The sequence below is a fragment of the Schistocerca serialis genome, chromosome 7 (genome assembly GCF_023864345.2).
Source record: "Schistocerca serialis cubense isolate TAMUIC-IGC-003099 chromosome 7, iqSchSeri2.2, whole genome shotgun sequence".
Classification (NCBI taxonomy): Eukaryota; Metazoa; Arthropoda; class Insecta; order Orthoptera; family Acrididae; genus Schistocerca; species Schistocerca serialis.
In genome coordinates, this window is record NC_064644.1 from 125,715,998 (window position 1) to 125,732,462 (window position 16,465).

The 16,465-nt window shown below is 39.9% G+C and overlaps 1 protein-coding gene across 2 annotated transcripts in view; it reads right to left on the reverse strand.

Annotated features, from left to right (window-relative positions):
* The window catches only part of LOC126412810 (periodic tryptophan protein 2 homolog), a 117,721-nt gene that overhangs the window by 26,128 nt on the left and 75,128 nt on the right, over positions 1-16,465 (reverse strand). For both annotated transcript variants that reach the window (XM_050082593.1, XM_050082594.1), the window contains 2 exons: positions 15,592-15,772; positions 9,574-9,721 (listed from right to left, as the gene is read on the reverse strand). In XM_050082593.1, coding sequence (XP_049938550.1) covers positions 9,574-9,721; positions 15,592-15,772 — 329 coding nt within the window. The remainder of the gene's footprint in view (positions 1-9,573; positions 9,722-15,591; positions 15,773-16,465) is intronic.

Consider the following 16,465-nt stretch of genomic DNA (forward strand, 5'->3'; position numbering starts at 1 on the left):
CACACACACACACACACACACACACACACACACACACACACTCTATCCTGAGAAAGCCTACTCACAAAGTTTCAGGAACCAGCTTTGGATGGTAACACCAGGGATGTACTTCAAACCCCTACATATCACTCCCATATGAATCATGATGACAAGATCAGACTAATTTTACCAAGCACAGACACATTTCAGCCAGGTTGGGGATTTTCTCAGCCCTGGGACTGGGTGTTTGTGTTATCATAATGATAATAATAATAATAATAATCATTTGTGACAATGGCTAGATTGGATTGAGCAAAAACCAGACTGTGTAAAAATTGGGACTTTGTACGGGTGCCTGATAACCGCACATTTCAGCGCCCCACAAACCAACCAACCAACCAACCAACCAACCACCACCACCACCACCACCACCACAGAGACATTTAAAAATCATTCTTACTGCGCTCCAAACATGAATGGAGTGGAAAAAAGCCCTAATATCTAGAACAATGGAATATAGTACAATGGAACATACATTGTCATGCACTTCACAGTGTGTTGCAGAGTATGGATGTAGATATTGGCTTATTGACTTGGACTCCGGTTGTACTGGAAACTATTTACACACTACTTCACTCTATATTTAACTTCTCTGTTTTGATTAATGTTTTAACAGTAGTGAGCGATTTATGGTTCACCCACACAATGCCTTTTTTTTTCAACTTTGCACATGAATTTCCAACAGCACGGCTATGCATGTACATTTGTAATTTCCTGGAAATGGAAGCCATGCATAAAGCAGATTACTTCCTGCCTTCAGTGGGAATCTTTGCTGTTTTGCAGATGACAGGCACTTGGGGCTCATGTGTGTTACATTCTGTAGTGTGTTAAGGTTATGCTGCGAATTGATTTATGTGCAATAATGCCTGTTGGCTCTAATGGAAGTATGCTTTAACTTAAAGATGATTAGAGACAAAGAGAAGTCATATGGAATTCCATTCAGAAGATCAGTGGAATAAAAATTTGAGAGGAGATGCCCTGAGGGTCAATATTAGATAAAAAGTCTCTGGTCATATTACTGTAAAGAATAAGATAACCTAAGCTTTGAAGTAAGAAATCAGAGAAAAAATAAGCCAGAAATTTTTATAAGGGGTACATATGAAAACTGTGGGCATATATTCATGGGGTACGTGCAGCACCCCAACAAGCTACTAGAAATAGAAATGAAGGAAATCGATGATGTAAAAAACAAAAAATTGAAAAATATATTCTAGTAGATTCTGGAATCTATCAAATTCTCAAAATTTTCAAGTCTGAGGATGTTAGTCTACATATAATCTTTCACAATTAAAGATGCTTCCACAACATTTTTAGTACAATACAAATGACACATTGAAAGTTAATTAACCTTCACGTAATGACTGTAAGGACCTGTCTTAAGTACTTCTCAATTTCAGAAATAATCAATTAAATAGTTAAAACTGATGTATAAATTGCCGGTTACTAGCTAATGAAGTTTTATTGCCAGCCTTATTGCTGTAGTTTCCCAAGCAGAAAATCTAAAATCTTGGCATGACATCCTCCTGAAATTTGCAAACAAAACATTGTCACTTTGCGTTTCTTGTAACTCTGTTATTTAGATACTTCTTTACCTACAGTCACTTTTGCGTTTTCTTTTTATGTTGCTTTTTCATCACAATGAATGCAGCACAAGCTCCCAAACAAAGAAGGGGATCCATAGCAACTGCTTGCACAATGAGGCAAAGTGTGGACATGCGAACCGCTACGTGTACACGTGTTCTTTCCACAAATTTCTGTACATGCCCTTTTATTCTCATGCACCTGTGATTGCGCATAACGAAAGAGACATCGTGTGTACATAGCTTTAGTTTACAAGGTGTATGTCCTTTCAGGGCTCCCAGTATATCAAGGATAATTTATTTACACAAAAAATTCAGGTTACACTGACTGAACCATTGATCCTTAAGACGTGATTATAAATCTCCAAACTATGTTATTTTTAGTTACTGTCATCTGATGCACTACAATTTCAATCAACACGGCAACAAAGCAGATGGACAGAAAGGGAATGGTTAATTACTCTGTTTATTAACTTGCAGACCCAAACTTTCAGTCATCTGGAAAGTAAACTGCAACTAACTGCACCCTGTGATCCACTTTTGAAGAGCAACAATTGTTGCTTGGATCAACATATAACATTTTTTACTGGTTTTTAATCAGTGATGAAACTTTGAAAAATTCCTTTAAGCAGAAGTCCAAGTGTCAAAACATGCAGTGATAACATCATGAATTGCCTGACTATAAGAAATTCAAAATGCAACCATCAGCAGTTAAGGTCATGGTAAGCTCCTTCGGGAGTGCCCATGGTCCAATTTTGTGAGTATTTTTGGAGGAACAATTCACTATCAAGACTCTATACTACACGGGCATGACAGAGAGCAAAATCTAGTCCTCTCTGAAGAGAAAATTCATGGTAGCAAGAGGAAAGGTGTGCTGCTTCTTCAAGACAACGTTCAATCTGGTACCTGAAGAGCCATCCACCAGCCATTGTTACGTGGCTTGTGGATTACAGATGTAGATGGTGTGAGGGAACAGAATTAAGGCAAATTAAATTATGAAATCTAATCTTAAACATCAGAGTTGTAAAAATTTCTGTACCTTCATCATCTATAATTAGCAAGTGTATATGCAATTAGTTTGGTTATGATTATAATAATAATTAAGCAGGTCCACACTAGGCCCAAAAGATCTTACTTTATGTTTTGTATATGTTCAAATTTTAGTTTTTTATTGTATTATTTAAGGTAATCTTTGGGTAGCATGTTGGGGCTGGAACTTAGCAGCAGACATCCCTGTGTCACAGAAGGTACTACACAGAATTATCAACAACATGCGGAATGTGAAGAACCACAGAATATTCTGATGAAAACCATGGAGGAGACAGTTAACAATGACAACAAATAAATAAAATGAGAATTTATGTAAACTTTTCAGTTTTTATAAGTGTGAGCTTAGTCAATGCTTACGTCAGAAAGTCAATTATTTTTTGAAAAAGTGGAAATTATTCAATTTGAATAATAATAGAAGATGATCTCACTCAAAAGGAAGCTACATGAACTTAGAAACTAAAATGTTATCATCTTCTTGGTTCCACATCGACACGATATACCAAACTGGTCATGTGTAAATGAAGTAGTGCGGCGAGCAAATAAAGAAATACAAAATGTATGCTTGAGATTCGGAAACTTACCATTTGTGGACATAAGCAGCATAGGAAGAAGATTCTACACAACCCATGGTCTACACCTCAACAAACTAGGAAAAGACTTGGTTATAACACGGATTGAAGAAATAGTAAACAACAAACTGAATGCGGAGTGTTATGGAACAGTGGCCATCCCTCTCAAGGACAAAAATAACGAATTCACGGATGAATCAACCACAAAATATCAGGTCAGTGATACAATACGTCATTGATACAACACATCAGCAGGACAAAAGTGATGTTTTTTTAGGACAATAAAACTTTCCACCAGTGCAACACCAGATGCGAGTGTATGTGATACACATATGCCTCGCAGACCTCAGTTCAAACGAGTGCAATTTAACGTTTTTTCATTATAATGTACAGGGTTTAGGAACAAAACAGATGCATTTGAATAATTCATCACAGAGCTAGCTCCACATGTAGTAATAGTCACAGAACACCAAAAAACAGTCGACAACATTCATCATTTCAAATTACAAGACTATAACCTAGCAACATTCTACTGTCAAACACAAAATAAAGGCGGTGGTGTCGCCATTTATGTGAGAAAATATAAGTTAATAACAGCCACAGAAAAAGTGTTATGGACAAAAAATTAAATGCTGACAAAGATTTCGAAATTACAGCTCTTAAACTCACATTTTTTACTGTTTCGTTCACTGTTGTATATAGATCCCCGAGTGGAAACTTGGATGCTTTCCTGGAATTACTTGATGGAGTTCCAAGTAAATCAATGTCAGGTTACAGAAATGTAAATGTTATAATACTTGTGACTTACCAAACGAAAGTGCTGGCAGGTTGATAGATACACAAACAAACACAAACATACACACAAAATTCAAGCTTTCGCAACCAACGGTTGCTTCATCAGGAAAGGAGAGGGAAAGACGAAAGGATGTGGGTTTTAAGGGAGAGGGTAAGGAGTCATTCCAATCCCGGGAGCGGAAAGACTTACCTTAGGGGGAAAAAAAGGACAGGTATACACTTGCGCGCACACACACACACACACACACACACACACACACACACACACACACACACACACACACACACATCCATCCGCACATACACAGTGTATGTGCGGATGGATTGTGTGTGTGTGTGTGTGTGTGTGTGTGTGTGTGTGTGTGTGTGTGTATACCTGTCCTTTTTTCCCCCCAAGGTAAGTCTTTCCGCTCCCGGGATTGGAATGACTCCTTACCCTCTCCCTTAAAACCCACATCCTTTCGTCTTTCCCTCTCCTTCCCTCTTTCCTGATGAAGCAACCGTTGGTTGCGAAAGCTTGAATTTTGTGTGTATGTTTGTGTATCTATCAACCTGCCAGCACTTTTGTTTGGTAAGTCACATCGTCTTTGTTTTTAGATATATTTTTCCCACGTGGAATGTTTCCCTCTATTATATTGTTATCATAGTTGGCTACATCAACATAAACACCTTACTCGACAACCAGGAAGGCAAGCAGAATGTCTAACAGACCCACATGAATTGATCATATCATTACAAATTATGACCATATCATCTCAGCAGACATCATAAATGGTCATTTTTCAGATCATTTAGGCCAAACACCAGTACTAAAATGTAATACCAAGTTCAAACCAAGAAAAATGTATGAACACAAGTGAATACTATCTGCAAACACCACTGCCAAGCTAAGACTTAGTTTAAGTCAGGAATCATGGGAATCAGTTATTACTACCAATGGGGTAAACAATAAATGGAATGAATTTGTAGAAATCCTGACTGGGCACCTAAATAGGACCATGCCAATAACAAAAGTAAATATTCACAAAAACCAACCTTTAACATCAAAAGCTGTACCATTAGACTGTAAAACAAAAGATCTAAAAGAAAAAATGGAAAACATGTATCGCTTACACAGACTAACTGACTCAGAGGTACATAAAGAAACCTACAAGCAGTACAAATAAAAGTACCGCAAAGAAGTCAGAAAATTAAAAGCAGAAAGAATCAGCCAAGACATACGAAACTCAGATAATGTCTCAAAGTCTTGCAGGTCACTTGTAAATAAAATAAGAAATAAGGAAACAGACACCAAAATTAAGAATGTAGAATTAACTGCAAACAATAATGTCATTTCTGATCCCTTTCTGGTCTGCAATATTTTCAATAATTACTTCATAGACATTGTCGAAAATGATGTATGTATGAAACAGGATAAACAGCACATATTCAAGAGTAGCGACAAACAGAACTGCAGTAGTACACTACCCGCAGTAAGTGCTTATGATATTTTGCAGCACATTTATAGCCTCAAAAACAAAAAAATTTGCAGGAATAGATGAAATTTCTCCATATTTAATGAAGAAATGCAAACATGAACTGTTGAAACCACTACTTCATCTTATAAACTAAACACTCGAAGAAGGTGTGTTCCCTGACAGGTTGAAACTGGCTGTAATTAAACCATTACACAAAAAAGGGGAAAGAAAGCATGTACAGAACTACAGGCCCATAGCCCTTATCTCAGCATTCAGCAAACTGATGGAAAAAATAATATTAAAAAGAATCCAGGAACACTACAGTAACGCTGACGTACTAGGGGATTTCTAACATGGTTTCAGGAAGTGTTGAAGTACCATGTCAGCAGCTGTACAATTTGGTCACCGCGTACTTGAAAACATAAATGAAAAGTCTCAAATGGCAGGAGTATTCTTGGACCTCTCAAAAGTTTTTGACAGAGTACACCACGATGTGCTCTTGTCAAAAACTGCGAAGAGTGGTGTCACTGGAAAACTCATGCAATTGCTTGAAACATATTTAAAAGGCAGGCAACAGTGAATAGAAACCCTATATTACAACGGAGAAATACTAGAGCAGAAAAGGTCAAGTATAAGAAATATACATTTTGGGGTTCCCCAGGGCTCCATTTTAGGTCCAGTCCTATTCATATGTTACATAAATGATTTCACAAGTTCTCTAGACAGTAAGCAATTGGTCACTATGTATGCCGATGATACATCTGGTGTCTGTTGTGCAGACAGTGAGACCAGCCTAGCTGAAGAAATTCGTAGCTTTATTGAAAAGGCAAGAGCACACTTCGAAAAAGACAATTTGAAAGTAAACATGGAAAAACAAATATCATTCATTTTAAACCCAGTGGTATAAACAGGCACAACATTGAGACTAAGGAAACTCTGTCAAATAACTAGCTTCTTACGATTAAGGGAAATGGTATGCCAGAATTGGTGCCATCTTTTAATGGATGAAGTAGGAAAATTGACTAGGAACTTAGATGAAGGAAAAAAACATGAGAAGGTAAAGGAGAAATTAAAATCGGTAAGGTGATACATTCTCCTTGCAGACTTAGGTACCAGGTATGGAATGACATTCCACCCTCAGAACATTAATCACGCAGTTTTCAATGTGTCCAATATAAATATGAAAGCAAAAGCATTTCAAATATTGTAGAAGAATACAGAGAGTGGTGGGAATATTATCACACGAATTAGGCAGCTAATTAAGAGCTCTTACCATCTATGACTTTAGCACAATGATTATCAGAGAGAATTGCAACTGATTGTAAATGTGGCCGTTGTTGCTAAATGCTTCAACTACTGACAGCTGTACTATATTGTCTTCAACACATGTTGCTGTTTACATTTGGAAGTACTCATTCTGTTTAGAAAGGTGGACTGAGAACTGAAGAAAAAATTAGAGGAATGAAGACTATGAGGATTCTCAAAGAGATTTGTTTATAATTAGACAATTTTCACCTGAAAAGTTTTTCTTCTCGAGCTTACGATTACCTGGAGTTCTGCACAAATTATTCAGCATATATGTTCTTAGTCACATTTATTCCTTTTCTTCCCCAACAACTGAGCTGTGTCAATTGAACAAGACAGAACGTGAAACCACAGCAATCACAGAATAACTCCATTTATCATAACTGCACTTGGGTATCGTTATGCATGTGACATTATGCTTACCAGTATGTTCCAAAATGCACTGCATACAAATGGGATTTTCTGCTGCTTGTACCACTGGTTCCATTGGTGATAAAAAGGTAGGGTCAAGAGTTTTGGATAGCCTTTGGGCTAGGGGCCATTTGTATCCCCAATAGAAGGATCATCTTATTGCCACTATCCTACAGTACATGGTCAAATTATGGATATTACACACATTCTATTGCTTAGGCAAATGGAGCCAATCAGCTGGTGCTTTTTGCATTTGATGTGATCTATGTTGGGCTTGATGGGACTTACAGAGGCACTGTTAGTTCATGGGCGGAACCTCGAAAAATTTCTAGCCATCTTTATCTGTTTCCAAGGTACATTATCATCTGAATGGTTCTAGGAACTCCTCACTGTAATACTGAATTACATGCAATATGCGCATGTAAAATCTGGTCTGAAGTGTAAAATTAGTTTTGCATTATTTCAATTTCATGTAAGTAAACTATCAAAATTTTATTGACTCATCAATGCAAACAAAAGAAGGGGACTCAGTAGAAAAATGCTGCTATTGGACCACAAAAAGGGTGAATACACTCCTTTTCATCAAAAGATTGACTGAAAAATGGGGTGCCAGCTGACTCGTTCTATCTTCTATCATATTTGCAAAAATGTTGGGAAGTGAACATACGAGGGCTATCCACAAAGTACATTACGTTTTGGAATTAAAAATAAATAAAGTATTGGAAATTTTTTTATTACATACAGATGAAAGCCACACTTAAATAATACTTTTCTACATAGTTGCCATTTAAATTAAGGCACTTATCGTAGCGATGGACGAGCTTGGAAATTCCTTTGTCGTAAAATTCGGCCGCCTGCACCTTCAACCACGTGGTTACCTCTTCTTGAAGCTGTGCGTCGTCATCAAAACGCTGCATGGCCAACCACTTCTTCATTGCTGGGAATAAGTGGAAGTCGCTCGGTGCCAAGTCGGGACTGTACGACGGATGAGGAAACAACTCCCACTTAAAAGATCAGAGAACTTCACGAGTGGCATTTGCCGTGTGGGCCCGGGCGTTGTCGTGAATCAGCAAGATCTTTGAGCCCAACTTTCCCCTGTGCTTGTTTTGTATTGCTCTTCTGAGGTTGTGCAGAGTTTGGCAATACCTTTGAGAGTTTATTGTAGTGCCTCTTTCCAGGAAATCCACAAAAATCACACCTTTTCTGTCCCAAAAGACAGTCGCGATATGGTTGAAGGCGCAGGCGGCCAAATTTTACAAAGAAGGAATTTCCAAGCTCGTCCACCGCTACGATAAGTGCCTTAATTTAAATGGCAACTATGTAGAAAAGTAGTATTTAAGTGTGGCTTTCATCTGTGTATAATAAAAAAAATTTCCAATACTTTATTTATTTTTAATTCCAAAATGTAGTGTACTTTGTGGATAGCCCTCGTATTTGCACTTTTTAATGCTGAGAGAGAAGTGGACAGTGGCAGCAGGAAAGAGACAGAGAAGTCATAAGTACTAGAAGATAGTGGACAGTGTTTGTCATATAGAAAGAGTGAAGGAGACAATGGCAGTGTGAGAGAAAGAGAGGGACACGGTGGTAGTGGAACACAGTAAACAGTGAAAAAGAAGTGCCAGGAAACGTGTAAAGGAGACAGTGCCTGTGGGAGAGGAATACAGAGAAGGAGAAAGTAGGAGTGGGTGAGACCAGTGATACTGAGACACAGAGTCTATGACAATGACGAGGAGAACAGAGAGGGGGATAGTGAGAAGAGATAACAGCACTGGTAATGAATGAATGAGATAGTAGCAATAAAAGAGAACAAGAGCGAGACAGTGACAGTGGGAGGAGACACTAGTAGTAGTAGTAGTACAGAATAAAGGCGACTGTGAGACAGGAGAAAGTGACAGCAAATAACTAACGAACTGACAAAGAAACACGTTTACAAAACTGGCGATAAAGAATGCTGGAATTTCAAATGAATAATAATGGCAGCAAAGAAAAGGCAACTGGCAAGATGCTAATGAACCTGTTGGAGAACACAGAATTTGCTATTTGTTCACTTTGAAGATTATCTCTGTAAATCTTTCACGCATCAGGTTTTTATGTGCTCCCTTCTACCATGCTCCCCCCCCCCCCCCTTTCTCTCTCTCTCTCTCTCTCTCTCTCTCTCTCTCTCTCTCTCTCTCTCTCTCTCTGTGTGTGTGTGTGTGTGTGTGTGTGTGTGTGTGTGTGTGTGTGTGTGTGTGTGCGTGTGCGTGTGCGTGTGTGTGTTCCACTTCACATAGTGTTGCACTATATGAAGTGGAATTTTTACAGTTGAGAAAGTATTAAACACTCTGGAAAGAATTAGTACAATTGACAGTCGTAATTTATACTCACATCCACAGCATCAAGTGAGCGGTTCTGTGTGATTTCAAATTTCTTTATAAGCATCGATTCATTGACACTATATATGCACACATTTTTTGACTGTCCTCCTGCTAATATACATTTTCCATCAGCAGTGTAGCAAAGGCTATTGAAAGCTCTGTAAGAAAAACATAACAATTTCATTTTCCACAGCTTGTTCATATCCAAAGAATCTAGAGAGATGATACAGGTATCAGTCAACACTGAGTGAGATGATCTGTGTGACAAATGAGGCAAGGAAGAATACAGGTAATGTCTCAAAAAAGAACATCGTTTTTCTAAAGAAACTAACAGAAAAAATAGAGGTTTTCCTTCTTAAGTCTCAAATTGAGCTAAAATATCTAAGAAATGTGTGGAAATGTGGAAACTCTGACCACCATCTATTGGTTATGACCTGTAGATTAAAACTGAAGAAACCGCAAAAAGGTGGGAACTTAAGGAGATGGGACCTGGATAAAGTGTTAGAACCAGAGGTTGTACAGTGTTTCAGGGAGAGCATAAGGGAACAATTGACAGGAATGGGGGAAAGAAATACAATAGAAGAAGAATGGGTAGCTTTGAGGGATGAAATAGTGAAGGCAGCAGAGGATCAAGTAGGTAAAAAGACGAGGGCTAATAGAAATCCTTGGGTAACAGAAGAAATATTGAATTTAATTGATGAAAGGAGAAAATATAAAAATGCAGTAAACAAAGCAGGCAAAAAGGAATACAAACGTCTCAAAAATGAGATCGACAGGAAGTGCAAAATGGCTAAGCAGGGATGGCTAGTGGGCATATGTAAGGATGTAGAGACTTATCTCACTAGGGGTAAGATAGATACTGCCTACAGGAAAATTAAAGAGACCTTTGGAGAAAAGAGAACTACTTGTATGAATATCAAGAGCTCAGATGGAAACCCAGTTCTAAGCAAAGAAGGGAAAGCAGAAAGGTGGAAGGAGTATATAGAGGGTCTATACAAGGGCGACAATATTATGGAAATGGAAGAGGATGTTGATGAAGATGAAATGGGAGATATGATACTGCGTGAAGAGGTGGACAGAGTACTGAAAGACCTGAGTCGAAACAAGGCCCCGGGAGTAGATAACATTCCATTACAACCACTGACAGCCTTGGGAGAGCCAGTCCTGACAAAACTCTACCATCGGGTGAGCAAGATGTATGAGACAGGCGAAATACCCTCAGACTTCAAGAAGAATATAATAATTCCAATCCCAAATAAAGCAGGTGTTGACAGATATGAAAATTACCGAACTATCAGTTTAATAAGTCACAGCTGAAAAATACTAACATGAATTCTTTACAGACAAATGGAAAAACATGTAGAAGCCAACCTCGGGGAAGATCAGTTTGGATTCCGTAGAAATACTGGAACACGTGAGGCAATACTTACCTTACGACTTATCTTAGAAGAAAGATTAAGGAAAGGCAAACCTACGTTTCTAGCATTTGTAGACTTAGAGAAAGCTTTTGACAATGTTGACTGGAATACTCTCTTTCAAATTCTAAAGGTGGCAGGGGTAAAATACAGGGAGCGAAAGGCTATTTACAATTTGTACAGAAACCAGATGGCAGTTATAAGAGTCGAGGGGCATGAAAGGGAAGCAGTTGTTGGGAAGGGGGTAAGACAGGGTTGTAGCCTCTCCCCGATATTATTCAATCTGTATATTGAGCAAGCAGTAAAGGAAACAAAAGAAAAATTCGGAGTAGGTATTAAAATCCATGGAGAAGAAATAAAAACTCTGAGGTTTGCCGATGACATTGTAATTCTGTCAGAGACAGCAAAGTACTTGGAAGAGCAGTTGAATGGAATGGATAGCGTCTTGAATACAGGATATAAGATGAACATCAACAAAAGCAAAACGAGGATAATGGAATGTAGTCAAATTAAGTCGGTTGATGCTGAGGGAATTAGATTAGGAAATGAGACACTTAAAGTAGTAAAGGAGTTTTGCTATTTGGGGAGCAAAATAACTGATGATGGTCGAAGTAGAGAGGATATAAAATGTGGACTGGCAATGGCAAGGAAAGCGTTTCTGAAGAAGAGAAATTTGTTAACACCGAGTATAGATTTAAGTGTCAGGAAGTCGTTTCTGAAAGTATTTGTATGGAGTGTTGCCATGTATGGAAGTGAGACATGGATGATAAATAGTTTGGACAAGAAGAGAATAGAAGCTTTCGAAATGTGGTGCTACAGAAGAATGCTGAAGATTAGATGGGTAGATCACATAACTAATGAGGAAGTACTGAATAGGATCTACATCTACATCTACATTGATACTCCGCAAGCCACCCAACGGTGTGTGGCGGAGGGCACTTTACGTGCCACTGTCATTACCTCCCTTTCCTGTTCCAGTCGCGTATGGTTCGCGGGAAGAACGACTGTCTGAAAGCCTCCGTGCGCGCTCTAATCTCTCTAATTTTACATTCGTGATCTCCTCGGGAAGTATAAGTAGGGGGAAGCAATATATTCGATACCTCATCCAGAAACGCACCCTCTCGAAACCTGGCGAGCAAGCTACACCGCGATGCAGAGCGCCTCTCTTGCAGAGTCTGCCACTTGAGTTTATTAAACATCTCCGTAACGCTATCACGGTTACCAAATAACCCAGTGACGAAACGCGCCGCTCTTCTTTGTATCTTCTCTATCTCCTCCGTCAACCCGACCTGGTACGGATCCCACACTGATGAGCAATACTCAAGTATAGGTCGAACGAGTGTTTTGTAAGCCACCTCCTTTGTTGATGGACTACATTTTCTAAGCACTCTCCCAATGAATCTCAACCTGGTACCCGCCTTACCAACAATTAGTTTTATATGATCATTCCACTTCAAATCGTTCCGTACGCATACTCCCAGATATTTTACAGAAGTAACTGCTACCAGTGTTTGTTCCGCTATCATATAATCATACAATAAAGGATCCTTCTTTCTATGTATTCGCAATACATTACATTTGTCTATGTTAAGGGTCAGTTGCCACTCCCTGCACCAAGTGCCTATCCGCTGCAGATCTTCCTGTATTTCGCTACAATTTTCTAATGCAGCAACTTCTCTGTATACTACAGCATCATCCGCGAAAAGCCGCATGGAACTTCCGACACTATCTGCTAAGTCATTTATATATATTGTGAAAAGCAATGGTCCCATAACACTCCCCTGTGGCACGCCAGAGGTTACTTTAACGTCTGTAGACGTCTCTCCATTGATAACAACATGCTGTGTTCTGTTTGCCAAAAACTCCTCAATCCAGCCACACAGCTGGTCTGATATTCCGTAGGCTCTTACTTTGCTTATCAGGCGACAGTGCGGAACTGCATCGAACGCCTTCCGGAAGTCAAGAAAAATAGCATCTACCTGGGAGCCTGTATCTAATATTTTCTGGGTCTCATGAACAAATAAGGCGAGTTGGGTCTCACACGATCGCTGTTTCCGGAATCCGTGTTGATTCCTACATAGTAGATTCTGGGTTTCCAGAAATGACATGATACGCGAGCAAAAAACATGTTCTAAAATTCTACAACAGATCGACGTCAGAGATATAGGTCTATAGTTTTGCGCATCTGCTCGACGACCCTTCTTGAAGACTGGGACTATCTGTGCTCTTTTCCAATCATTTGGAACCCTCCGTTCCTCTAGAGACTTGCGGTACACGGCTGTTAGAAGGGGGGCAAGTTCTTTCGCGTACTCTGTGTAGAATCGAATTGGTATCCCGTCAGGTCCAGTGGACTTTCCTCTATTGAGTGATTCCAGTTGCTTTTCTATTCCTTGGACACTTATTTCGATGTCAGCCATTTTTTCGTTTGTGCGAGGATTTAGAGAAGGAACTGCAGTGCGGTCTTCCTCTGTGAAACAGCTTTGGAAAAAGGTGTTTAGTATTTCAGCTTTACGCGTGTCATCCTCTGTTTCAGTGCCATCATCATCCCGTAGTGTCTGGATATGCTGTTTCGAGCCACTTACTGATTTAACGTAAGACCAGAACTTCCTAGGATTTTCTGTCAAGTCGGTACATAGAATTTTACTTTCGAATTCAATGAACGCTTCACGCATAGCCCTCCTTACGCTAACTTTGACATCGTTTAGCTTCTGTTTGTCTGAGAGGTTTTGGCTGCGTTTAAACTTGGAGTGGAGCTCTCTTTGCTTTCGCAGTAGTTTCCTAACTTTGTTGTTGTACCACGGTGGGTTTTTCCCGTCCCTCACAGTTTTACTCGGCACGTACCTGTCTATAACGCATTTTACGATTGCCTTGAACTTTTTCCATAAACACTCAACATTGTCAGTGTCGGAACAGAAATTTTCGTTTTGATCTGTTAGGTAGTCTGAAATCTGCCTTCTATTACTCTTGCTAAACAGATAAACCTTCCTCCCTTTTTTTATATTCCTATTAACTTCCATATTCAGGGATGCTGCAACGGCCTTATGATCACCGATTCCCTGTTCTGTACATACAGATTCGAAAAGTTCGGGTCTGTTTGTTATCAGTAGGTCCAATATGTTATCTCCACGAGTCGGTTCTCTGTTTAATTGCTCGAGGTAATTTTCGGATAGTGCACTCAGTATAATGTCACTCGATGCTCTGTCCCTACCACCCGTCCTAAACATCTGAGTGTCCCAGTCTATATCTGGTAAATTGAAATCTCCACCTAAGACTATAACATGCTGAGAAAATTTATGTGAAATGTATTCCAAATTTTCTCTCAGTTGTTCTGCCACTAATGCTGCTGAGTCGGGAGGTCGGTAAAAGGAGCCAATTATTAACCTAGTTCGGTTGTTTAGTGTAACCTCCACCCATAATAATTCACAGGAACTATCCACTTCTACTTCACTACAGGATAAACTACTACTAACAGCGATGAACACTCCACCACCGGTTGCATGCAATCTATCCTTTCTAAACACCGTCTGTACCTTTGTAAAAATTTCGGCAGAATTTATCTCTGGCTTAAGCCAGCTTTCTGTACCTATAACGATTTCAGCTTCGGTGCTTTCTATCGGCGCTTGAAGTTCCGGTACTTTACCAACGCAACTTCGACAGTTGACAATTACAATACCGATTGCTGCTTGGTCCCCGCATGTCCTGACTTTGCCCCGCACCCGTTGAGGCTGTTGCCCTTTCTGTACTTGCCCAAGGCCTTCTAACCTAAAAAACCGCCCAGCCCACGCCACACAACCCCTGCTACCCGTGTAGCCGCTTGTTGCGTGTAGTGGACTCCTGACCTATCCAGCGGAACCCGAAACCCCACCACCCTATGGCGCAAGTCGAGGAATCTGCAGCCCACACGGTCGCAGAACCGTCTCAGCCTCTGATTCAGACCCTCCACTCGGCTCTGTACCAAAGGTCCGCAGTCAGTCCTGTCGACGATGCTGCAGATGGTGAGCTCTGCTTTCATCCCGCTAGCGAGACTGGCAGTCTTCACCAAATCAGATAGCCGCCGGAAGCCAGAGAGGATTTCCTCCGATCCATAGCGACACACATCATTGGTGCCGACATGAGCGACCACCTGCAGATGGGTGCACCCTGTACCCTTCATGGCATCCGGAAGGACCCTTTCCACATCTGGAATGACTCCCCCCGGTATGCACACGGAGTGCACATTGGTTTTCTTCCCCTCTCTTGCTGCCATTTCCCTAAGGGGCCCCATTACGCGCCATTGGGGAGAAGAGAAGATTGTGGCACAACTTGACTAGAAGAAGGGATCGGTTGGTAGGACATGTTCTGAGGCATCAAGGGATCACCAGTTTAGTATTGGAGGGCAGCGTGGAGGGTAAAAATCGTAGAGGGAGACCAAGAGATGAATACACTAAGCAGATTCAGAAGGATGTAGGTTGCAGTAGGTACTGGGAGATGAAGAAGCTTGCACAGGATAGAGTAGCATGGAGAGCTGCATCAAACCAGTCTCAGGACTGAAGACCACAACAACAAACAACAATGTAAGAAATTCACACTGCTGTAATACGACAATTTTTGCAATAAATTTGATGAACACTTACTTTCCCTGAAGATTTTTTTTCGCTGTAATGAGATCAGTTTCAGATCGACCACTGCCCAGGTCATTACGGCCTTCAATGCTGCCCATTTGCTGTGATGTGCGAATGTTAAAGAATGAAACTTGACCATCAAGTGTTGCTACAGCCACCTCTTGGCCAGAGGGAGCGTATGCTACACATAAACCTGAAACACAGGTGATCTTTTAGAAATTAAACTGAAACACTCTTCTGAAAGGCCAACTAAAAACTGTAAACACACCTAGGACATCCTATGAACAAATAGCAACATATTTCCAGACTGCTTATTGCAAAAAACTGAAAGCACTACTTCATTATAAAACAGTGATAGGAATAATTAAGAAAAACTACATTTGTATAACATTAGGATTCATTTAAACTTATATAACAAACTATTATTGACAGCTGTGTAACAACATTTAAATTCACAGGGATCAAACGTTCTGCTTTAGTTCTAATTTTTCAGTATTTAATTTTAAACTGTATTAACAATTACTCACAGGGAAAACATATGACATTTAACAGTACATGTGATAACTATATTGCATTTGTATTTACTTCTGCTGCATTTTATGAAAACTAATTTCCACTTAGGTACAGCCTTAAGACACAAAACCTGTCCACTGGCTGGCCGCTACAGAGACTTCATCTGAAATCGTTCACTTAAGGTACCAATAAAACTGGCCACTACTCAGAATTCCCAAGTTTGGTCATCTGCACGATCTGGCAGACGTTCTGGAGGAAATGTTGCATTTGACTGGAGCTGTTACAGTGCTGTATGCTGTATCTACTAGTGGTTGATTGGTAAACAGTGTGCAATGTAGATACAAAGGTATGAGTTACACTCTGTTTCCTCATT